Source organism: Rhinoderma darwinii, chromosome 13 (genome assembly GCF_050947455.1).
Source record: "Rhinoderma darwinii isolate aRhiDar2 chromosome 13, aRhiDar2.hap1, whole genome shotgun sequence".
In the NCBI taxonomy this organism is placed as follows: Eukaryota; Metazoa; Chordata; class Amphibia; order Anura; family Rhinodermatidae; genus Rhinoderma; species Rhinoderma darwinii.
The window spans coordinates 10077023-10102028 of NC_134699.1; the positions used below are offsets into that span (position 1 = coordinate 10077023).

Genomic DNA, 25006 nt, shown 5'->3' on the forward strand with positions numbered 1-25006 from the left:
TGTGGTATAGGATCTCCCATCCCAATGTTATATCTTCTGTATATATCGTCTTTGTTTATTTAAGGTATACGTGTCATGCTCCTACAAGAATCACTGTATGCACTTAACCATTAGGGTATGTTCACACGGCCTATTTACGGACGTAATTCGGGCGTTTTTGCCCCGAATTACGTCCGAAAATAGCGCCTCAATAGCGCTGACAAACATCTGCCCATTGAAAGCAATGGGCAGACGTTTGTCTGTTCACACGAGGCGTATATTTACGCGCCGCTGTCAAATGACGGCGCGTAAATAGACGCCCGCGTCAAAGAAGTGACCTGTCACTTCTTTGGGCGTAATTGGAGCCGTTATTCATTGACTCCAATGAATAGCAGCGCTAATTACGGCCGTAATTGACGCGGCGTTCAAGCGCCTGCACATGCCGGTACGGCTGAAATTACGGGGATGTTTTCAGGCTGAAACATCCCCGTAATTTCAGCCGTATCGGACGCCCTCGTGTGAACATACCCTTAGTGGGGAATTCCACCTTTACTTATTTTTGGTGACTGTAATAGGCATCAATGGCAGCGTAAAGTCATGAATTTCTCCCTTCTGTCCCACCGATCCGGCCTATTTGACCTATCAGAAGATAATTCATGGTGGACTTCCCCTTTCATGTGACTGATTCTTCCTCCCTATATAAGCGGCCCTCTCCTGGAGTGACCTATATCATTGCAGCCTCAGCTCTGGAGCTTTGTTGACCAAGGTCTGCAGTTGTTTTTTTGGACTAGGTCGTCCTTTTATCAGTCCCCGTTCTTCCTCATTTCACCCCATAAGGACCATGATACTTTTATAGCAGCACATAATGTGTGACTAATCCTCCGAAACGTAATCATTGTGACTGTTACTTTGTAATATCTTGTGATTTCATGTTTATAAATAAATATCCAAGTTCCGGTGACTACAATGTATCATGGATTATCTGATCTCCTATAGGAGTCTTGTATAGGGTCATGACAAGGCATAGGGGGGAGAGGCAGGTATATCCCCTGCCTAGGGGGGCACATCACACTGCCCACCAATATAGCAGGCGCCCACACATCGCTACCAGAGATCATATGGGGAGATGCGGTTTTGAAAAGTCAACCACATCCTTTTGAGGCAGAGAATGTAGTGCCAGCACTGGATGGCAGCCCAATTCTCTTTCCTGCACTGACTCAGTGCAGGAGCTGAAATGACATGTGAGTGCCCCCTGGTGGCTGCTTACCTGTAACTCTCTGCATATCAGTGACTAAACTTTTAAGGAGCCGGTAAGTATATTGTGTCATGATTTTCATGGGGGACATTGTTGCTGGTATTAGTTGGGGGCAGTATAGTAAATAGTAATTTATGAGTGGGGGCATTGTGGCAAAACCCATGGGAGACACTGGAGCTGTCACTCTTATAGTGGCACTGAAGCTGACAGTAGCTTGGCACTGTTATGGGGGGCAAATTGGCATCTTCCCAAAAGCGCTTTTCTTGCCCTTGTATATTGACAGCACGACCGAGAATGCAAATTACCAGTGCAAGCGCTGTGCAGACATCGAACTAACATGGAATACTAGGTGATTTAAGCTCCACAGCATGCAGAATTGTGAATACAGCTCTGGAGTATATATAATACAGGATGTAACTAGGGAGCATGACAGGATAATGTATGTACACAGTGACTCCACCAGCAGAATAGTGAGTGCAGCTCTGGGGTATAATACAGGATGTAACTCAGGATCAGTACAGGATAAGTAATGTAATGTATGTACACAGTGACTCCACCAGCAGAATAGTGAGTGCAGCTCTGGGGTATAATACAGGATGTAACTCAGGATCAGTACAGGATAAGTAATGTGATGTATGTACACAGTGACTCCACCAGCAGAATAGTGAGTGCAGCTCTGAAGTATAATACAGGATGTAACTCAGGATCAGTACAGGATAAGTAATGTAATGTATACACACAGTGACTCCACCAGCAGAATAGTGAGTGCAGCTCTGAAGTATAATACAGGATGTAACGAAGGCCTGATTTACACGAGCGTGTGCGTTTTGCGCACGCAAAAAACGCAGCGTTTTGCGTGCGCAAAATGCACTTAACAGCTCCGTGTGTCGTCAGTGTATGATGCGCGGCTGCGTGATTTTCGTGCAGTCGCCATCATTATGACACTCCGTTTGGATGTTTGTAAACAGAAAAGCACGTGGTGCTTTTCTATTTACATTCAGAGCTTGACAGCTGTTGCGCGAATCACGCAGGTCGCACGGAATTGCTTCCGTGCGACCTGCGTGGTTTTCACGCACCCATTGACTTCAATGGGTGCGTGATGCGCGAAAAACGCTGAAATATAGAACATGTCGTGAGTTTTACGCAGCGCACTCACGCTGCACAAAACTCACGGACTGTCTGCACTGCCCCATAGAGTAATATAGGTGCGTACGACACGCGTGAAAAGCACGCGTGTCGCACGCGCGTATATTACGCTCGTGTAAATGATGCCTAAGGATCAGTACAGGATAAGTAATGTATGTACACAGTGACTCCACCAGCAGAATAGTGAGTGCAGCTCTGGAGTATAATACAGGATATAACTCAGGATCAGTACAGGATAAGTAATGTAATGTATGTACACAGTGACACCACCAGCAGAATAGTAAGTGCAGCTCTGGAGTATAATACAGGATGTAACTCTGGATCAGTATAAGTAATGTAATGTATGTACACAGTGACTCCACCAGCAGAATAGTGAGTGCAGCTCTGGAGTATAATACAGGATGTAACTCAGGATCAGTACAGGATAAGTAATGTATGTACACAGTGACTCCATCAGCAGAATAATGAGTGCAGCTCTGGAGTATAATACAGGATGTAACTCTGGATCAGTATAAGTAATGTAATGTATGTACACAGTGACTCCACCAGCAGAATAGTGAGTGCAGCTCTGGAGTATAATACAGGATGTAACTCAGGATCAGTACAGGATAAGTAATGTAATGTATGTACACAGTGACTCCACCAGCAGAATAGTGAGTGCAGCTCTGGAGTATAATACAGGATGTAACTCAGGATCCGTACAGGATAAGTAATGTATTGTATGTACACAGTGACCACCAGCAGAATAGTGAGTGCAGCTCTGGAGTATAATACAGGATGTAACTCAGGCTGAGTACAGGATAAGTAATGTAATGTATGTACACAGTGACTCCACCAGCAGAATAGTGAGTGCAGCTCTGGAGTATAATACAGGATGTAACTCAGGATCAGTACAGGATAAGTAATGTAATGTATGTACACAGTGACTCCACCAGCAGAATAGTGAGTGCAGCTCTGGAGTATAATACAGGATGTAACTCAGGATCAGTACAAGATAAGTAATGTAATGTATGTACACAGTGACTCCACCAGCAGAATAGTGAGTGCATCTCTGGAGTATAATACAGGATGTAACTCAGGATCAGTACAGGATAAGTAATGTAATGTATGTACACAGTGACTCCACCAGCAGAATAGTGAGTGCAGCTCTGGAGTATAAGACAGGATGTAACTCAGGATCAGTACAGGATAAGTAATGTAATGTATTATTTCTGTATGTAAGTTATAACTTGGTATATAATGGTGTGGTCTGGAACATTGGGCGTCATCACGGGTTAAGAATAATGATTTACTTCTCACCAAACTGGCTCTTTGTAAACCTGAGTAGGTCACCTTGAATCTTCGTGCCTGGAGCAGTGAAGTGCAGTACTATGTAATTACAGCGGATTAGTATATACAAGGTAAGGTATTGACCGAAATATATTTGATATTATGGGAATGATTTAATGACGTCCCATTTCACTTTATTTCAGTAATGAACGATTATAGGACACTAATAAAGACAGATCACTCTTCTCTAATCCCGGTGTTATTTCTTTATTTCAACATTTGTATAAGTATCTGTGTCCCGGAAATCATCCATTGTGGACCCCTTCCATTCCACAGACCTCAGATCAGATGAGCAGCGCCCGGCTGGGAGGCAGCTTGCTGCAGCAGAAGCCTGACTGCAATGGGAGACCCGGTAAGCTAAGCTCCGCCCCCTGTCCATTATAACAGCTATGTCTCCCATCATTGCGGATATATCTTATAGAGTATCTTATAGTGTACGGCCCTTCAATGACCCAATAGTGTGTATTGTGCCATCTACGACCATATTTAGGCATCGTGGCCAGGTCAAAGCTCAGTCCACGCAGCCTGTACAGTGGTACTATTACTGATTACAGACCCCGGGCACTCATTGTGCCACCATATAGATTCTCTGTATGGAGCTGTATTATTCTCTAGTAGCAATGCTTGTAGGGGGCGTGGGCCCTTAGGGTATGTTCACACAGTGTTTTCAGGGAGTAAACGCCTCAAAAAACGGAAGCTGAACGCCTCCAAACATCTGCCTATTGATTTCAATGGGAAAACGGCTTTTCCCTCAGATGTGGCGGTTTTTTACACGGCCGTCACTTCTTGAGCCATTTTTCATTGTGTGAATAGAAAAACAGCTCCAAAAAAAGTTTGATGCTTTAAAAACGGCTGAAAATCAGAGTCGGTTTTCCCTTGAAAACAGCTCCGTATTTTACAGCCGTTTTTACTTTGGCGTGTGAACATAGCCTTAGGCTGCTCTCACGTGGCTGATATGATTGTAAATTAACTGTCAGACCCTTTATCTCTATGGCCAAAATATTAAAGGGGTTTTAAATACAGTGACCTAGTCATGTGACCGCCTCACCCAATGGCTCCAGTGCGGTCACATGGCTGCTGGTCGTGATGTCACATTGCACAGTACTTCAGTCACATTGTTAACATTTAGCTACAAGTTTTTTTTTCACGAATGGCTGGTGGGCACCAATACCATTTTTTTTAAAAAAATATCTGCGCATGTACATCAGGATGTAGTCAACGAACGTATAGTTAATTTATAAAAAAATCCTTTAAATTAAAATACGGTTTCCCATAGCAACCAGTCTTATAGGTTTGGTTCTACTAATTACAGCAGTGATCTGCTTTGTGGCTATGGGTGACTACTCCATTTAGCTCATAACGGTTCTAGGCGGAACTTCCGGGTGCCAGCCCCGCCCAACGCATTGAATAAATTAGAATAAATTAGAAGCTGGAGTACTGACGTCATCACATCCACAGACGTTTATCCTCAGGTGACATGTGACCTCGCCGCCTAGTTCTATACGAACGTGATGGGCGAGTCGCTCTTCCAATCAGTAAACGAGTCTGTTGTCGTTACCCTGGCACCAGCCAATGGTGTATAGAAGTGGGCGGGACGGCGGCAGACTGGCCGTTCCCCGGTTCGGGACCTCACTTAAAGAATGGCCGCGGCGACCTGCGGCTCCCCCGGTGTGACAGGCCCCGGAGGCCGTTCCGGAGAGTTGTCTCATGGCCACGTATCACACAGAAGGAAGCGGGGAAGTGACTCCCGGCGCAGGCAGGCCGCTCTCTTCTTCCTCAATAACATCTCACTGGACGGCCGGCCCTTGTGTAACGCACCGCAGCCTACATGGGAGCCTGCCCCGTCCCGGGAGGTGCTGGAACCGCCACCGGCCTTACAGACACCGCTCACCCCATCACCACGTCCGACTAACGGACCCCGGATTGTTCTGTGCCAGGATTCTCCCATGCCGGAGGAGGTGGGGCGGCAGGATAAGAGCGGCACCCCGGCCTCGGCTGTCAGGACTGTGCCCTGTTCCCTGGGACTCCTCCAAGGCAGCAGCGGCCCCAGCGTGGAGAAACCGAGGTGAGAAGTCCAGGCCCCGCCCCTGACACTCCTCCTGGGGAACCCCCTTCTAATTTAAAGGGGAATTCCACCTTTACTCATCACCTTATATGTCACATGACAATGTGGATGGGGTCTGATGAGACCGATGTATTGTCAGGTGACTGCAGCGTCCAATCACAGGATATGGAACCCCTGTATATGAGCCCCTCCTTGTCCTATCATGGAGACACTGATCTCTTTGGGCTCGTCCACACGTAACGGGATCGCTGCGTATTTTAAATCCGCAGCAGAATACATTAGCGGCAAAGTGGGTGAGACTTAAAGGGTAACTAAATGTTACACAAACTTGTCATAGTGAAATGTCAGGAGCTTTGATTGGTGGGGGTCTAATCAGTGAAACCCCCACCAATTTCTAAAACTAAGCAGCAGAAGGGCTCATGTGATCGCTCAGCCGCTTCGTGTCCGGCTTTTTCAGGAAATCGGAGTACGGGCTCAATAGAAAGTCTATGAGCCTGTACTCCGATTCATCCGATTTCCGTAAAAAGCCGAACAGGAACTAAGCGACTCACACGAGCTCTTCTGCCACTTAGTTTTAGCGATTGGTCCCCCACCTCTCTGTGCTCGGACCCCCACCAATCAAACCTCCTGACATGTCACTATGACACGTCAGATGTACATCGAGCGTTTAGTTACCCTTCAAAAATCTCATCCGCGCGCTGCGTAAAAAGGCCGTCCAGAAACTGACCTGTGGTGCGTATTTTTCGTACTTGAGCGTGTCAACACCTGCTGCGGAAAGTGGACTGGATTGTTGCGTTTTTCAGAGGAGATGTCGCCATCCCCCAACATTGTGAAAAACGCAGCAAAATCCGCATCGTTTCCTGCAGTCAGAAACGCAGGAAATGGTGCCGTTTTTCTGCAGGGGAAAGACGCTGCTTTCAACAGAACGGCTGCAGAAATTCTCTGCGACGATTCTGTTACGTGTGGACGAGCCCATAGTGTTACAACATTTACTGGTTGCCCTAATAGAAACAAGTTAGAGGGACTGAGAGAGAGCGCCCCCTATATGTGAGGTACGAAGTCCCTATCATTTGGTTGGCTAAGAAGTGTCATGTGGCTTCATCCACAGAAAAAATGGTGACCGTTATGTGGCCACGTGATCCCTCTCCCACTTAATCCTACTCAGCCAATCAAATAAGAACGTGTGCGGTAATACTTGTCCCTAATAGGGCATCTAGTGAATGTCACAACCACCGATCCTTTTATGTAACGTTTCCCAGCAACTGGTCTGGAGACACAGGCTGCCATAAACAGCGCCCAGCTGACGGATTCACTGGGGAGGTGGTAGTTCTGGTAATATGAGGGTGTAGGAGAATCTGTGGAGGTTTGTTTTTTAGATATTTGTAATTTCTACAAAATCTAAAAAAAAAAACAGGACAAAATCTTCATGTGTGAATACTCCCTTTGATTGGCCAGCAGACCTCTATCTGATCTGTGATCCATTATCCCGACTGGCATGGCACACGGTATCGGGAGAACAGCACGCAGCCTCCTATATGTACTGATGTACACGTGACATGGCTCAGTATGGGAGTTGTATACATTTTGGGTCAGGACAAAGTGTTTTGTGTATGAAAGGTTCTCCTGCTTGGAATCCATGTAATATACAGATCCTAAAATTATCCATATACTGAGGGGGCGGAGCATGACACAGATCTCTGGAGAGATGGTGTCATACCGGCCAGTCCACTATTTGGAGGATTTTAGATCTGCCACGATGACCGTATTGTTACTATTCACTAGTCCGGATTGGAAAAACATGGCTGCTTTCTTCCAAAAACAGCGCCATACCTCTCCACAGGTTGTATCTGGTATTACAGCTTAGTTCTGTGGAAGTGAATGGCTCAGCTGCGATATCAGACAAAACCAGTGGAGAGGTATGGCGCTGTTTTTGGAAGAAAGCAGCTATGTTTTTTTAAATCCTGAACAAGCCCTTACGGCTGCAGGGACGTCATTTGTGTTATATTCTTATACAGGAGCATTAAAGGGACACTACGCCTAGTAATGAATGGAGGAAGGGGGGGGGGGCACTCATTTGTTACTCTGCACATTCACATTTCCCCCACATATAGTTAAAAAAAAAAAAAAAATGACAACAGGGGTTTGTTATTCTCCTAATCTCGTCCTTGGCTGGGGATGGACTGAAGCTGAATGGCCGCAGAATCGACAATTATCACCTGTCCACAGAATAGGTGATAATTGTCTGATCGCTGGGACCCCCACCGATTGCAGGAACGGTGCATAGCGCTTGGCTTTCTTTCCGTTTCATATACATTGAATGGAGCGGCAGCGCGCACGCTCGTCCTCCACTCTATTCACTGTCCTCATTACTGCAAGAGGGTGAAGTGAGGAGGACTTGGTGTTTCAGGACCCCCGTTCTCAGGATTTGTGGGGTCCCAGCGGCACGAGATCCCCCACTGGGGCCCCCATCAATCTCAAGAACAAGGGGCCCGATTTCCTGTTGTCAGTGAGGCGGTAGCGGCAGATCGTTTTGAGGTCCGTATTATGTCTGACACCCGGCTGGGATCTACGTTTGGTCCAGGAGTCGTAGCTGTAAAACAGACCCTAAAATGCGGATTCCAGCCTTAGGTTGGATTCACACGAGGTCATTACGTCCGTAATGGACGGACGTATTTCGGCCGCAAGTCCCGGACCGAACACAGTGCAGGGAGCCGGGCTCCTAGCATCATAGTTATGTACGTCGCTAGGAGTCCCTGCCTCTCCGTGGAACTACTGTCCCGTACTGAAAACATGATTACAGTACGGGACAGTTGTCCTGCAGCGAGGCAGTGACTCCTAGCATCGTACATAACTATGATGCTAGGAGCCCGGCTCCCTGCACTGTGTTCGGTCCGGGACTTCCGGCCGAAATACGTCCGTCCATTATGGACGTAATGACCTCGTGTGAATCCAGCCTTAAAGTGAATGAGTGTTACAGACTGGGAGTTCACAGGGAGAGTTACTGTAATGTCCATTCACTTCAATAGAGAGCGATAGTCAGGGGTAACTCTTCACCCCCCCCCCTCCTCCTGAATAATAAATAATACCTTTACTTATTTTATTTTTTCCATTGAACTTTCAATAGTTGCAGAGCATCAGCCCATGTGACCGTAAGCGGTCCCCAGCTCAGTGCTCAGGATATAGTGCGAGGCAGTGTTCACCTTACTAGCAGTATATACTTTGGCCTATAAGATAATAAAGGGACATATAGTACTGTCTCCCTGTAAATGATGTAGGTATAGATAGTACTGCCACCCTCTCTCTCCGTGTCTCTTCCTGTACATGATGTAGGTACCGATAGTACTGCCTCCCTGTTTCTTCCTGTAAGAGATTTACAAAAAGATAGTAATGCCTCCCTGTAAATGATGTAGGTATAGATAGTACTGCCACCCGCTCTCTCCGTGTCTCTTCCTGTACATGATGTAGGTACCGATAGTACTGCCTCCCTGTACGTAATAGGTACAGATAGTACTGCCTCCCTGTACACGATAGGTACAGATAGTACTGCCTTCCTGTCTCTCCCTGTACACGATAGGTACAGATAGTACTGCCTTCCTGTCTCTCCCTGTACACGATGGGTACAGATAGTACTGCCTTCCTGTCTCTCCTTGTACATGATGTAGGTACAGATAGTACTGCCTCCCTGTCTCTCCCTGTACATGATGTAAGTACAGATAGTACTGCCTCCCTGTCTCTCCCTGTACATGATGTAAGTACAGATAGTACTGCCTTCCTGTCTCTCCCTGTACACGATGGGTACAGATAGTACTGCCTCCCTGTCTCTCCCTGTACATGATGTAAGTACAGATAGTACTGCCTCCCTGTCTCTCCCTGTACATGATGTAGGTACAGATAGTACTGCCTCCTTGTCTTTCCCTCTGAGGAGTGTCGTACTCCAGGTTTTCTCCTGAAAGCATGATCTTAAGGCTATGTTCACACGGGGTCTTTTGCCGAGTTTATTGACGCGGAAACCGCGTCGCAAAACTCGGCAGAAACTCCCCGAGAACGCCTCCCATTGATTTCAATGGGAGGCGTCGGCGTCTTTTTCCCGCGAGCAGTAAAACTGCCTCGCGGGAAAAAGAAGCGACATGCCCTATCTTCGGGCGCTTCCGCCTCCGACCTCCCATTGACTTCAATGGGAGGCAGGAGAAAGCGTGTTTTCTGCCCGCGGCGCTCAATGGCCGCGGGCGAAAAACGGCGCGATCATTGCTATTCACACGGAGTATTTTGGGGGAGGAATATCTGCCTCAAAATTCCGTTTGGAGCTTTGAGGCAGATATTCCTCCCCCAAAATACTCCGTGTGAACATAGCAGAATCAGGAAACTAAATATATCCATGTTATGGTCTTGGCTTGTATTTAGTTTCGGGTTATTTGGAGCTCTGGATATCCTTGGCGCAGTCTCATGAACACGTTGTAAATGATCCTGGAATGACTCTGACTTACAATGACTGAACTTGTAGTAACTGTACAGAACCAGACTGAGAGCAGTGACAGGGCAGCGAACATGGTGCGGATCACGGCATCAATCCTGTACTGCGATAATGGACATCACCCTCCTCTCTGCTGAACTACAAGACCTCAAGAGCTATACTTGGTCTTGTTGCTGGCACAAAGTCTCCTGGCACTCAGTGTTACATGTCAGTTTTTTATATATGTATATATACACACACTGACCTAATACCACCATACTGCGCCCGTCTAACTCCAGCGCCCGTCTAACTCCAGCGCCCGCCTTGTAGTTTATAACCGAGTAAATGTATAATCAATCGCCATTTATATAACAGATAAATCTCCGGGCACGGGATGGCACAGGTTTAGTTTGACAGGATTTAGCTTGCAGTAAGCCGGACCCCATGAATTTAAAGGGATCCTGTCGCCAGTACAGGTTTGTTTTTCTTTATTTTGCTCCCCCAGTTCACTGACTCTTTGTTAATGATCTCATGAGAGCGCCACCTACAGAACAAAGCTGGTAAGTGTCTCTTAATAAAATATGTTCGATGCAACTGTATTCCTGTTTCTGGGAAAGCTGGGTGAAAAGCAACATGGCCAACACCACCACGTCTATAGGGTTGTCACCCAGCTTTTCTAGACTCCCGAATGACAAGTTACCCAGTAACGCAGTACTAGATTTTTCAGCCCCGTAGCACTGCACCGCTAGGCAGGCTGGATGTACTGAACTGAAGGAAAGCTCCTATGTAAGCTGTAATGTTGGCAATATCACAGTCACCCAGCTCTCCTAGGAACAGATACAACTAGGGAACCACTCATAACTGGAGGTCTTCTACTTACTGTCGTGTATTGGGGAGACTGAATACTATTTATCTTCCAAAGCTTCAGGGTCACATTCTTACATCTCTGTAGGCTCATTGGTTTCTGCGCCATTCATCCGAGCGTTGCCTCTTGTTCTGATCATTGCCTCCCTCTTGCAGGCGACGTCACCTGTCTCAGCGCTGCTCCCTAGAGTTCCTAGAGGATATAGCAGTGTTCACACCAGCGCAGAGGTATTACTCCAGCCGCCTAACACGACTAATGCATCTGTTACTCCACAGCAGCCGGGCATACTAACACCTCACTCATTACAAGGAAGCTCCGGGTAATAACATTAAGAGTTAAACACCCCCCTCCCCTCCTCGAATCATCTTGATTTATCAGTGCCAGGCAGTGTTGTCATGAGCTGCTAAGAATATTGCATAGGAAGCAGACTTTATTATGACAACACTGCCTGACAAGCGGTTACCAGCTTATTCACCAATCTTTAAAACGGCAGACTTTTTTTTTTTTTGCCTGGAGTTTCACTTTAAGTTGTAGAATTAATGCAATACCCTATTCAATGGGGGAATAGCTGCTGTTTACTGATCTTACAAGGCTTAATTTACTCTTCCGCTTACTCGCAGGATGCTTTTTTTTCCTCTACTAACTCTCCCTGTTATAACGGTTACCCTCACCTGGTCATCCACGCAGCTCATGGTTGTGTCGTCCTTGCATTGCAGGTCCAAGCTCGTCCCTGACTCCCCCCGACAGTCCGTCTTAAGGAAGACACACTTCATCAAAAGCATGAGGCAGTATGACACCCGCAACAGCAGGTATGTGCGATATGCAGCTTTAAGTATATAGATAACCCCCAACGTGCCAAGCTGGTACTGAATGATTCCTGTGAGGTGCTGCTCTTATCTGTGACCCGGACCGTCTCTTGTTTTTCTAGAATTGTCCTAATCTGCGCCAAGAGATCCCTGTGTGCCGCGTTCTCCATTATTCCATATGGAGAGAGTCTACAGATGAGGTGACGTCTTCCTGCCCTTGTTTCTTTCTTTTAGAATTGTTATGACATTAACTATATGGTGGAATTGTGGTGATGATCCTCATAGACGAAGTTGTCGGATATAACGAGCAATGCAGGGAGCGGCGCCGTCATTCTGACGTCATGGGCGTGCGCAATGCTCCAGATAGCAACGAAGATCAAAGGGAAAAGGGCAACCCTATTATTAGTCATGCTCTGAATAATAAACCAGTCGTGTGAGAAGGGATAAAATGCCTGCATGCAAAGAAAAGATTTGAATGCAGCACAGAGGATTTCAAGAGAGGGTGCTGATCAGTGATCTGTCCACTTGTGATGTTGGTGAGGACAGGACAGTATGTGACAGGGGCAGTCTCATACTGTGAGGAGGGGAATAGGGGCAAGTAGAAGGTAAATGGCTGAGTTACTTTAGTGTAAGGAGCAGAGTCCCCCAGAAGCACAGAGTATTTCAGAAGAGGAGTGCTGGTTTTGAAGGAGATTGGGACCTGTCCACTCATGTGGTGATGTTAATCAGGATAGAGCTACATACAGGAGTAGTGCATCATGGAAGAAGGGGGATCCAGAGTCCTGCGGACAGAGAGGGAGGGTGGGATAATCTAATGGGGTAGCCTGGGAGGTGGGGAACTTTGCAGCAGCTCTACAGTTCTCTGGTGTCAGCCGGTTGTAGGGGATGTGGAAGGTTTGGTTTCTTGCGCTCTGTCGTCTCCTCTGATTATAATTGCTGCTTTACGTTTTGTTGCACAGTGATCTGCGAGTGGAGGGGGCAAAGCAGCGGCACCCATCTGGGGGGGCTTCCTCCACCACAGACCAAACGTTTGGAATGGAAGGTGTGGTACTCGGGGCCGAGGGAGAGGTAAGAATGAAATTATTGATTACTTTATGCCGTAATCAAGATTGGTAATAGACTTAAAGGAACTGTCTTCTTTGCACCACCCCTTATAGTCTATAATAGAGCGGCCCACCTGGTTGAGACCCCAACCCCCCCCCCCCCCCCTGTTAGCCAGAGACTTGCTCCTGAGGCGCTCCACGGACGGCCCATGCTTCGTTTCTTCTCCCACCAATAACAGCTGATTACTTGAGTTCCCAGCAGTAGGACCCCTCAAAATCCGCTCATGGTTAGGGGATCGGTCAAATCCTAAGGGACTTTTCCTTTAAAGAGTCTCTGTCACCACATTAGAAGTGCCCTGTCTACTACATAAGGAGATCGGCGCTATAATGTAGGTGACAGCAGTGCTCTTTATTTCGAAAAACGATCTATTTTTACCACGTTAGGAGCGATTTTAGATTTATGCTAATGAGTTTCTTAATGCCCAACTGGGCGTGTTTTTACTATATGACCAAACGGGCGTTGTACAGAGGAGTGTATGACGCTGACCAATCAGTGACCAATCAGCGTCATACACTTCTCTCCATTCATTTAGTCAGCGCATAGTGACCCTGCGTTTTTCTCTATGTGATGTCTTATACTGACATTATTAACGTTACTGAAGTGTTTAGACCGTGACTAGACATTCCTTCCAGCCAGGACGGGATGTCTATTCACAATCCCAACACTTCGCTAACGTTTCTGTGGTACTTACAGCAGAGCAAGCGTAATCTCACTGTAACCTGTCATTTAAAGCGTGATTTCGTGAGATTACGCTTTGCTCTGCTGTAAGTACCACAGAAACGTTAGCGAAGTGTTGGGATTGTGAATAGACATGACGTCCTGGCTGGAAGGAATGTCTATTCACTGTCTAAACACTTCAGTAACGTTAATAATGTCAGTATAAGACATCACATAGAGAAAAACGCAGGGTCACTATGCGCTGACTAAATGAATGGAGAGAAGTGTATGACGCCGATTGGTCACTGATTGGTCAGCGTCATACACTCCTCTGTACAACGCCCATTAAGAATGCAATAGGGAGGATTGATGGGCCGTCGGACAGAGCTGGCACTGCTTATCTTTGGTGGACTATAATGAGCTTTCCCCTACTAAAAGGTAACCTGGCCACTAGCGGTATGTCCTGACTGCACTGGAATAAAGTGTATGGGGTTACAGGCTTATACTGGTTATCGGTGTATGTGGGGACCGCGCATAGATACAGATTATCATTAAGGTTTACGTTTGTTTTTCTTACAGGTCGTTTCTTATGCAAAGTTTTTATATCCGACAAATGCCCTAGTCAGCCAAAAAGAAGACAGTCAGCCAGCACCGGTCCGGCAGGCGCCCCAAGAGATTTCCAAGCGGAACTTCTCCAACACCCGGTTTGCTCCAGTGTCCCTAGCAGCGGACCTTGGTAAGTGGCTTTGGTCCCCTCCATGCTGCCTGCCGTGCTGGTTACAACCTTTCTATCAACTGCTTCCCGGGACACGTGTAAACCTCCCTTTAGTTCGGTTTTTGTCACTTCTCTATGTATTTTTCTGCAGGGGAAGCGGCTGCTTGCAGTCTGCCGAGGACATATTGCCCCTCCCGGGAGAGTGGTGTGGTTCTGCCATTGAAACCAGGCGGAATACATTTTTTGCAGATCCTCTTGCATTGAGAAGTGCCGTTGATTACATAATATACCAGACAAACCAATGCCTAAAGGGCACTATTTTGGCCTGTGGGCACGGTGATATATAAGCCAAACTCGCATCCTAAATAAATAAAGCTGTATCTATCTGGAGAACTCTAGAATTCAAGCCGCTGTGGTAATCATGACCAGCAATGAACATTTCTCCACGGTCTACCCTTGTGGGTATGCTCTAGATATGGTCAATATGGGCTCGTATTTATATAATATGATCAGTTGCCGGGTACGGGGATTTTGTTTTCTCCCTTGTGCATGTCCGCTATCATATACTGGATGAACATCTGTGTGTTGTGGTGTCCCCCATGCTTTACATCTCTCATTTTAGGCACCGAGTCAGACAACATTGAATACAATCCCGATATCCTGGACGATCCTCAGTGGCCCTGTGGAAAACACAAGCGTGTCCTCATCTTTGCTTCTTACATGGTAATTTTGCGTGATGTCTTGCCATTTTCGTGGTCATGTGACCACAGGTGCACATTAGGATCTCCGCATGATACATATATGTGGTGTGAACCACACTACTATATTATTACATACAAATATTCCAGGAAATGATGATTTTACTACATGCCATAAAGCACACCGGTCTCTGGCACACCGTGGCGGTGGTTCTGTGTCTCATAGCTCTCTGTACTAAACTCATGCCCCGTTTTCCAGACCACCGTTATTGAATATGTGAAGCCGGGTGACTTAAAAAAAGACATGAACGAGATGTTTAAGGAGAAGTTTCCTCATGTAAAGCTGACTCTGAGCAAGATCAGAAGGTGAGGCGACAGATTAGATTGTAAGCTCCTCGGGGACTGATTGTATTTTCTGTAGTCCCTTGTGGACTGTGTGGCCCCATATAAATGACTGATCATTATCCGCGCATTGGAAAGCTGCCGTCTTTTCCCTTGTTTTATCATTTTATTTCTTTTTCTATCACCAGCTTGAAACGTGAAATGAGGAACGTGGCGAAGGAGAGTAACATGGAGCCGGTCACAGTGGCCATGTCCTATGTTTACTTCGAGAAGCTGGTCCTGCAAGGAAAAGTGAACAAGCAGAACCGTAAACTGTGCGCCGGAGCCTGCGTGCTCTTAGCCGCCAAAATCAGCAGCGACTTTAAGAAGCCGGAGCTGAAGCATCTTCTAGATGTAAGTGTAGCAGCCACATGGGGTGTGGTGTATAGGAGGCGCATACGTGGCATGCTCTGTGCCAATATTCTGATTGGCACTTTGGTGGACACCATTGACCCTCTTGTTAGCGCATCTGTAAAATCCCTTAAAGGGGTGCTCTAGTTTAGAGAGGGGTCCTCTGTTCAGGATCCTCATCTCTTGACCAGTGTGGAGAGCGGTTACATATAGTCTCTGGAGCTCCGGTCTTGTCCTGTATTACACGGACAACCCAGTGACCTGAATGAGAGCAGTGCAATGCCTCATTTCTCCTATGGTGGCGCTGCAGTTAAATTTAATGCAGGCTGCCAGGTTTCCCCACAGATTACAACTGATCGCTGGTGATCCCGATAGGGGGACACTGTATGATCTGCTTATTGTCAATTACTAAACAAGGAGAAAAGAAAGAAACACGTCGCCACATAGTGTAGATTACCCACGGGTAAATGCAACAAGGAAAAGATAGGATATGCTCACCTGGACGGGTTGTGCAAAGCAGGCACAACGCTGGTGAAAGAGCAACAAAAAAATAGTCTATGTAGTATTATCCACTACTGAGGATGTGCTTAGGCAGACACAGAGTGTGTGTAAGGAGTGATGAGAACTCAGAAATGCAGCTGCTGCCCAGGTCCAACTGGTAAACTGAAATTTACGGCCAGATATAGTATAAAAAATGGACCAAATATACAAGGCGCTGCCGCTTTAAAAATGGTTTAATGAAGGCTACGCGTTTTGACGCAGGATATGGATCTTCATCAAGCCATAAACCTTTAAGGCCTGATGAAGACTCATATCCTGCGTCGAAACGCGTAGCCTTCATTAAACCCTTTTTAAAGCCGCAGCGCCTTGTATATTTGGTCCATTTTTTCTATTTTTAATACTTCTGCTTATTGTCAAGGGACCCTTCTAACAAGTAGGGATTGTCCAAAGTGGAGAACCCCTTTAAAGAGGTTATAAAGCCCTATCCACATATTCTGTTCGGCCACGTTTTATCAGCAGGAGAGGTGCATTATTGGATTGCAGGATCGGCCCACATGTCGCTCTTGAATGTATGCACCTCGCGATGGGTGAACCGTGTCACTAACCATCTCCTCTCCACATTCCAGAAATTAGAAGAACGTTTCCGCGCTAACAGACGGGACCTGGTTGTATTTGAGCTGACTGTGCTGGTGGCCATGGAGCTGGCACTCTACCTCCCGGAGGCCCAAGTATTACCTCATTACCGGCGCTTGACCAAGCAGCAGTAGAAGAAATCCAGGCAGAGGCTCCATTGCGCGGTCTATGCGGCCGTCCGTCCGGGATCTCCTGCCTTTTCTTGGACACGTCCGCGGAGCTCAGCGCCTGTTCTCACCCTGCAGCGGAGCTGAGCGCCTGTTCTCACCCTGCAGCGGAGCTCAGCGCCTGTACGTTACTACAGTGTATTCATTACACCATGGGAGAAGCACAAGAGTCCGGATCCGGTATACACGTCTGATCTTTGCATAGTTGCACATTGTAGAATTGATCGTCTTTACCAGAACAGATTTATTTTATTTTTTTAATCCATTTAAATCTGAATATTCAGATTTATTTTTTTCTATGTACCCGGGTGAATGAGATGAGTAGGAATTGTTTCCTATACACGAGGTGTAAGGACGGAGAATGGTATAAGGATAGATATATGAGCTTTTTTTTTTTTTCCTTTAAATCCTCTAGAGGGATTAGAAACCAGCACAATTAACCCTTCAGTGCCTTTGTAATGTCTCACAAATCACTCTGGCATTGAAGATGTTAATGCGAATCTAAACCTTGTTCCCATTAACCAGTTCTAATGTCAGGAACTTCATAAAATATGACAATGTTACAGAGCTGCCATAGGGGGTTATTACCCAGCTTTCCCAGACTCCTGAATGGCAAATTGTCTGTTTAGGCCCTATGCACACGACCGTAGTTTTTACCCGTAATTACGGAAGAATCCCCCTTAATTTCTATTTACCACGTTCACCTTTCTGTATATTTCCGGATGTGTGTCCGGGCAGCAGAAATGATCTGCAAAATATAGACCACGTCCTATTCCCGTCCGCAATTGCTGCGTGGACTATGGACGCGCGCAAAATTGCGGACCGCTACAGAAGAGTTGCTGTGCGACGGCAGGGGATTTTCCAAGAAAATGGCGCCTAAGCAATCGTGACCTTTTCAAGGGGTTGGGACATGTTGGTGACTTCATTTGTAGCCTCCGTTTTTTTGCAGATCTGTAATTACAGATACACTACGGACCGTATTTATATACAGTAAGGAAACACCATGCTCGTGTGCATGAGGCCTTACATGTAGGGATTCATTCCTGTATCATTGTGGATATGGGTTAATTTGCCATTCCGGCGTCTGAAAAGCTGAGTGATAAAAGGGCGGCCATATTGCTTGTCCAACTTTTTTCAATAACGAAGAAGCATCTGAATAGAAGTTAACGACTCAAGGACTTTGGGGGGGGGGGGTGCCTGGTTTTAGGAGGAGGAGCGCCTTGCGTCCGTTAAACCGTATACGAGCTAAGAATCAAATCCGCAGCTTATACGTAGTCGGTAACTAAGGAGCGTTGTTCCCGTGATTATCTTCTATGTGGAACCAGAGCTCCGGTTCTTTCTTCGTGTCTGCGGCTTCCACGTCTCATTCCAAAAAGAAACCGTATAAAAAATATGCGTCCTGTTATTCGTAGAAACACGTGCCTGAATTTACCCTGATCTGGTACCAGGATTTATTTGATTTATAGACTGTGAACGTACGTCCGTCATCTACTGACATTGGAAGTAGCCGTGCTATGAGGAGGTGGTGCCAGCTCATATACGCACAGCAGAGGGGGGGGTTTGTCGTGTAACTCTGAGAGCTGGTCACATGGAATTGTTGATGTTACAATGTTTCTTAGGTTTCCTAGCAACCGCTTCCCACTTAGCCTGGTTGACTACCATGTGATTATACGGAGTGATGAATACAACAGCGGTCACATTAAGAGCTCATGCACATGGCCATGTCATATGGAGCCCAGAGGGGAGATGGGTTCACACTGTACCTCTAATTTGTTTGGTTTTTTTATAGAGGTTTTCATGGCCTGCAGGATTACATCATGTTTTAGAGGTATTCTATGTAATAGAAAATACAGTGATTCAGAGGTCCTATACCGTGGTACCCAGAGTGCTTATGGGTATGTAATACAGGGCCTTGGGTACTAAATATGGGGCTGTACACGAGCGCTTTCTGTCTGCTGCAAAGAGACTGCCTCTCCATCCTTCACAGGCTTGTTTTAGGTCCCTCTTGTTAAGGTAGTAGGAAGCCTGAGAAGATGACACAAGAGGAGGGGATTATTTGGGGGAGACATCGTGACGCACAGTGTTCAAAGCTACAACTCCCAGCATGTCCTGACAGTCGCAGTGTCTGAAATCTGGTCCTGATCCTGTCCTACTGCGAAGGGTCTTTACTGTGTTTTACGGCAGAGATCAAATGTCCCATTGTAACGACGGGGGGGCTCGCTGCACAGATACAGGCCTCACTCTGATACACTGTAACAAGCCCTGCACCTGTGTCACCTGGATATGATCAAGAAGAGATTTCAGCCTCTGGATGTAAATATTCCCTTTTACCGACAGCAAGCATAGGTATTGAAAACTAGGAATATAAAACCATAGATAACCTAGAGTGGTAGATCCGTAATTCTGAAATAAGTGGGTAAACCTGTCCCTGTCCTCCTATATGGAGGGACATATATCACATATACAACGTGCCCCGGCCTGCACATGCTGTACATGATGATGGATACACGATAACAGGGTTTTTTTTGTTTTTGTTTTTTTAAATAAATTGGGGATTTGACAGTGGCTATGTTACTACCTAAAAACCTCACCGTGGTTTCTTCCACATTGAATGGCCGTAGCGGTGGATGTACATGGTGCAGATTTACGAATCCTGTTTATAGATGTGTGCGTATTTGTTAGGATGTCGGGTTATATACATTTAACACAAGTGCTACCTGCCCCCTACAGGTGACTAGCGATTAATACCGTGTGTATGTGTTCACCTCCAGAATAACCTGTCAGCATTAGATCTGTGTCCTCATTCTGCTGTTACCAAATCCAGCCTGCAGGGCGGCGACACTTCATTATAATCCCAGAGTTTGATATAGATTTATTCATAGGTCTGAGCAGCTGTGGAACAACAACTCCCAGCATGCCCTCATAGGTGTATTTTTTTTTTTTTATATCCTCTACTCCTCCTTATAAGCACTGAGATGGCCCCTTATGATAGAGCGGGCACGGCTGCACACAGAAGTTTTGTTTTGAAGGAAACCTCTATATTAGAGAATTATTTAGGCACATGTGTGCTGGATGTACAGAGTCGTGCGGGCGATCGCTGACTGCCCAAAAGTGAGCCAGTAGCCCCTCGGATCATTCGGTCACTTTTTTAGGATTGATGACGTCACTGAGGCACGAGGCATAAAGCGCCCCATGGCACAGTAATGTTTCTAGTTCTCGTAGTCTGCAGAATGGCTTCCTAGTCCCGGCGCTGGTGAAATCCTCCCTGTGATGAGTCGTATCTGATGTAATGTGGCATTTTATTTGCACGCACTTTTCTTCGCTAAGTCGCTTCTTGACCGAAATAGAGATTTATTTTTGTTCTTCCACTGAAATGTCCAAAGATCTGCGCTGAGGTGACGAACTGCAAGTTTCGTAAGGCGAGGGCCTCATGTTGACTTTGGTCGCATGGCACAAAGGTCGCGTTGTGACAACGTAAGTTAATACTTGTGGTCGCTCCAAGGCTAGGGCTACACGGCGACTTTTGTCGGCCCATGATCGCAGTCATGTAAATGAATGTGGCTGCGTTGCGACCCGCAAGTTGCCGAGATTACTACTTGACCGTTTCAAGAAATCCAAAAAGTTTGGGTTTCTTTCGACGGTTGTGGCAACTTGTGGGTCGCCATGTGGCCACATTTAATAACATGACTGCAACGTGTTGTGACCACGACATGGAAAGTCTAAATCTGCTAGATTTTATATTATCGGACACCGGAAGCGCCTTTTCTATCACAGGCTTCAATGTAAGTGGAGTGTGAACGCGACTCAATTGCAATACGTCAGCGTTCTTTATTTTTCTTTGGGGGGGGGGGTCCTTTGGTTGTTGCAAATGCTAAATCACATGCAAATTGCAACCTAAAATATTCACACGATATCAAGTCGCAGCCTATTTGCACACATTTTAGTCATGCCGCGCGGCCGAAGTCGCTGTGTAGCTCTAGCCTGACTCGTCAAATGCTGCCCTCTACTTGTGTGGAGGAATCAGAGTGTTCGGTGCTGCCACCAACTGGTGGATCTAGTTCAATACAGCTTTTCACAGCGCCACCTTGTGGCTTGTTTTTTCATTCGTTTTTTTGGTTTTAAATGTAATAATATATAGTAGCAGCTGCTGATACAAAGGAGTGGAGTTCTGTCTGATATAGTATACAACTTTCTCTACCCTTCTGCATTCATGCGTAATGTTTGCCTGGCTTATGCTATGTCCCTCATATTTGTAGCCTAGCAAGTATAGCCTTCTGTTTTATTTTTAGTCTGGTACACAATCCGCCTCTTCACAGATTTGCCATTATAGAGACGCAGTAGGGGTAGATGTATAAAAATGTCTGCCAATAAAAAATGGATGAGTTGTCCATGGTCAGCAGGTTCTGGCTTTAGTTTCTAATCTACCTTTTGAAAGCTGCTACTGAGTTTTGGATGCTGTAGCTCCAACACCCCAGCTATTAACAGCAGTCTTTGTAAATCCCTCCCCATTGGTGAATGTTTTTGGTGATGCAATAGTGCCATCATGTGGTAGAAATGGTGTACTGCATCCAGCCAGACCAGATCTAAGCTGAACTCTTCTCTATAGAACATTTGTTTGTGTCATACAGCTGTACGTTTATTCCTCTAACTTATATTTGTCAATGTTACTAAGTTACATTTTCCGTCTGCCATGGAATTTTCTATGTTTTTTTTTAATCTTTATGCTAGGATTTAACCTTTTGCGAACTTGATACTTAAAATGGCATAAGCTGTACCAATATCCCTGCACGGACCACACCGTGCCACAGTGAACGCCGTGCAACGGCGGAAATCCTCATTTCTGTTTCTGGACGATTGATGGTTGAGAAAAACGATCAGCAACTGTTCCCCAACCTCTTGCAATAAAGCATTGAGCGTCTTCTCTTCCCGAGCGGTCGGCCGGGCGCTAACTAGGTAATTTCTAGCGGAGGTTGTTGGCGGAGCATATTACTGTAGACTTTTTATCGTATCGTTGTCATATTCGTGTCGGCCGCGCGTGTGTAGATTATTTTTTTTTTGTGTGAAATAAGAATCATGATATTTTTTGATATCGAGTAAATGTTTTTTTTTTCTTCCTTGTTGCCAATTTGCGACTGATTTTCTACGTGTATGTGAAAGGCGACCCGTGGCCTGCCCCTGGCGCATCCGGTATTCAGCTCGTTGGGAGATAATGGTTCGAGGTTATCCGTTTTGCCTGTTATACAGCCGCCTCCGCACCCGGGTAGGCGACGGGTCCAGTCTAATGCCAATGAGATACTTGTTGACATTTTAATGCGTATATAACTGCAGTAAATGAGTTCAAAACACAGTGGGGCAGATTTAAAAGCAAAATGCGCCAATTTTTTTTATGTATTTCAGCCAGTTTTGAAAAGAAGGCATGGTTAATATAAATTGTAAAATGCGCCACATTTAATATTGGTGTAAAGTACGCCAGCCCTGGGGTGGTATAAGGAGAAGTGTCGAACACCTCTAGCAGGAGGCGCCAAACTTATTGCACAGCGTTCACCATTGTGGTAAATTTGATGCAGCGTCTGGCGTCGTCCTGTCTAACGGTCGGAAAGTGTTAATAAATCTGCCCCATCGCTGTCATTTCATTCCAATGTATTCCTATGGACAATGCATTTGTGACATTACAACTTTGATGTGAATAAAGTGATTGGTTTCCTTTTTATTTGCGGACTCCTGCCTCATTGTCACGGACTGGTGCTGCCAGGGAACATGAAGCGTTAGGGTAGGTGCTGGCGTATTTTGAGGCGATTATGCCTCGAAAAACGCCTGATAAAACGGAAGCAGAACGCCTACAAACATCTGCCCATTGATTTCATTCAGAAATACGGTGTTCTGTTCCGACAGGGCGTTTTGTTTTTTTACGCCTCGTTTAAAAAAACGGCGCGTATAAAGATGCCCGTGAAAAAGTGCATGTCCGTTTTCTGAGCTGTTTTTCATTGATGTTATAGAAAAGCCGCTCCAAAAATTGACGTAAAATATGCGAGTGGCTTAAAAAAACGTCTGAAAATCAGGAGCGGTTGTCCCTTGAAAACTGCTCCGTATTTACAGACATTTTTGGTTTTGCGTGTGCACATACCCTTACATAGCAACCCATGTAATGCAATTAAACCCCCCCCCCCCCATTACCTCTAAATAGGACATTTAGTAATTTATGATGGTGTTTTAAGGGGGTCTCCTAGTGCAAAACACTGGTCCATAGTCTAATAAGGAAATCCCTTTTGTGCCTTCTGTATATTCATCTGCCTGGTTTGTACCAGTGACCACGCAGTCTATGCAGTAGTCACAACAGCTGCACAGGGGCCCTGTACCTCCCTACTGCCTGAGATTGTATTTAAGAGATTGAGGAAGGGGACTCCTGTAGCTCCTGTTGGTAATGTCATGGGAGGATGTGTCCACTGTCCCTTCTAGGCCATAAAACATTAAATCTGTATTCCTGATGCCTATGCGGAGCTACTGCCCTGAAATGGGCGACATCATCCAGGACCTGCCCCTATAAGACATTACCCTATTATGGGTATGTTCACACGCTCAGCAAAAAAAGTCTGAAAATACGGAGCTGTTTTCAATGGAAACCTCCTGATTTTCAGAATTTTTTTTAGCAACTCGTGTTTTTCTTGGCCGTTTTTGGAGCTGGTTTTCTATAGTCCATGAAAAACGGCTGCACTTTTTTGCAGGCGTCTTTTTACGGGCCGTTTTTAGAAAATGAGGCGTAAAAAAAAAAACAACGCCCCGTTGGAACAGAATGCTGTATTTCCCATTGAAACCGATGGGCAGATGTTCGGAGGTGTACCGCTTCCGATTTTTCATTTGAAAAACATCCGAAAACAGGTCGTGTGCACATTACCCTAAAGTGTTTCTTCTGCGCTGCCGACATGTTTCATCCAAGCACTAATTGCAGGACTTGGATGGTTAAGTAGGTGGTTTTAGTCCAGCAAAGTGTATGGCTGGACTGTGAGGGTAATGCAGGCTGCTTGCCCACAGTGGTGGATAGCGGGTTGTCACGGGTAGTTATTCTGCGCAGCACAGGGGACGCCCATGTGGTATAGAGAGGATGGAAGATGAGGGTGCCGGCTCTGCAGGTAAAGACAATTCGGATTTATATGTATAATGCAGGGAGGTGGTTATAGGGTTACGGGTGCTGTGCTATTAACAGAAGCTCTTTCGCCGCACACCAAAGTCAATGTGGTCGTCCTGCAACCCGACCCACATGTCGTGATATCAGCTCCACAGTTGCAAGGAATCCAAACTCACCGAACGATCTGCGGCGGCAACTTGCAGGTCACAAAGCAATCCCATTGACTTTCATTACCTGTGATGCAGTGTGACACCGTGATCTTTGGCCATACGACCTGGGTTTATCCTCCCACACGGCTCTTCCCCTCTAGGGGGCACGCACGCTGCTACTCTCCTGGCTTTCGTACCAAAACTGCATCAGAACGGTCCGTGTGATCCTGAACTTAGTAATCATGGAGGTTCTGCACACACCTGCCACCTCCTCATGGTCATCGGGAATCTGTACGGGAAGAAGGTTGTCAGTGAGTAACATAGCACACCGCTGTGTGGCAGACCTGCCTGGTCTGGTATTAGGCGTCATACCCACATCAAATATTTTCTTCAGTTTGTAGCTGTTTTTTTTTTTTTACCGGATAGCGCACTGGCACATCCATTTCTATAGGTCTGTTCCATCAAAAGTAGAGCATGGGCGCTGTCAATTATTCAGGGTCCGTCTCGCCCATTGAAGCTTATGGGTCCGTCAAAACAACTGACGGCAAACGGAAGGCATCTGTGTGCCGTTCACGTTTAATGGATCTGTTGCCAAGCTACGGCAGGGCCTGCCAAAGATTTTAATTGACCGT

The 25006-nt window shown here is 46.2% G+C and overlaps 1 protein-coding gene across 2 annotated transcripts; it reads left to right on the forward strand.

Annotated features, from left to right (window-relative positions):
• The first annotated feature begins 5148 nt into the window (after positions 1-5148).
• Positions 5149-22812, forward strand: CABLES2 (Cdk5 and Abl enzyme substrate 2). Of its 2 annotated transcripts, XM_075846248.1 has the most exons (10): positions 5149-5774; positions 11245-11316; positions 11806-11898; positions 12018-12095; positions 12855-12963; positions 14236-14392; positions 14994-15094; positions 15329-15435; positions 15600-15804; positions 16929-22812. In XM_075846248.1, exons 1-10 carry the CDS (start codon positions 5350-5352, stop codon positions 17067-17069), a joined length of 1488 nt encoding a protein of 495 aa, XP_075702363.1. In that variant the 5' UTR covers positions 5149-5349; the 3' UTR covers positions 17070-22812. The 2 variants fall into 2 exon arrangements, with proteins under 2 accessions (XP_075702363.1, XP_075702364.1); XM_075846249.1 differs by lacking the exon at positions 11245-11316.
• The last annotated feature ends 2194 nt before the right edge of the window (positions 22813-25006 follow it).

Excerpts from the sequence above, each read along its gene's own strand:
- CABLES2 (XM_075846248.1), top strand. The coding sequence starts at position 5,350 with ATGGCCGCGGCGACCTGCGGCTCCCCCGGTGTGACAGGCCCCGGAGGC. Across the intron at positions 15,436-15,599 it reads ACTCTGAGCAAGATCAGAAG|CTTGAAACGTGAAATGAGGA; the intron begins GTGAGGCGACAG and ends TTCTATCACCAG. Across the intron at positions 15,805-16,928 it reads AGCTGAAGCATCTTCTAGAT|AAATTAGAAGAACGTTTCCG; the intron begins GTAAGTGTAGCA and ends TCCACATTCCAG.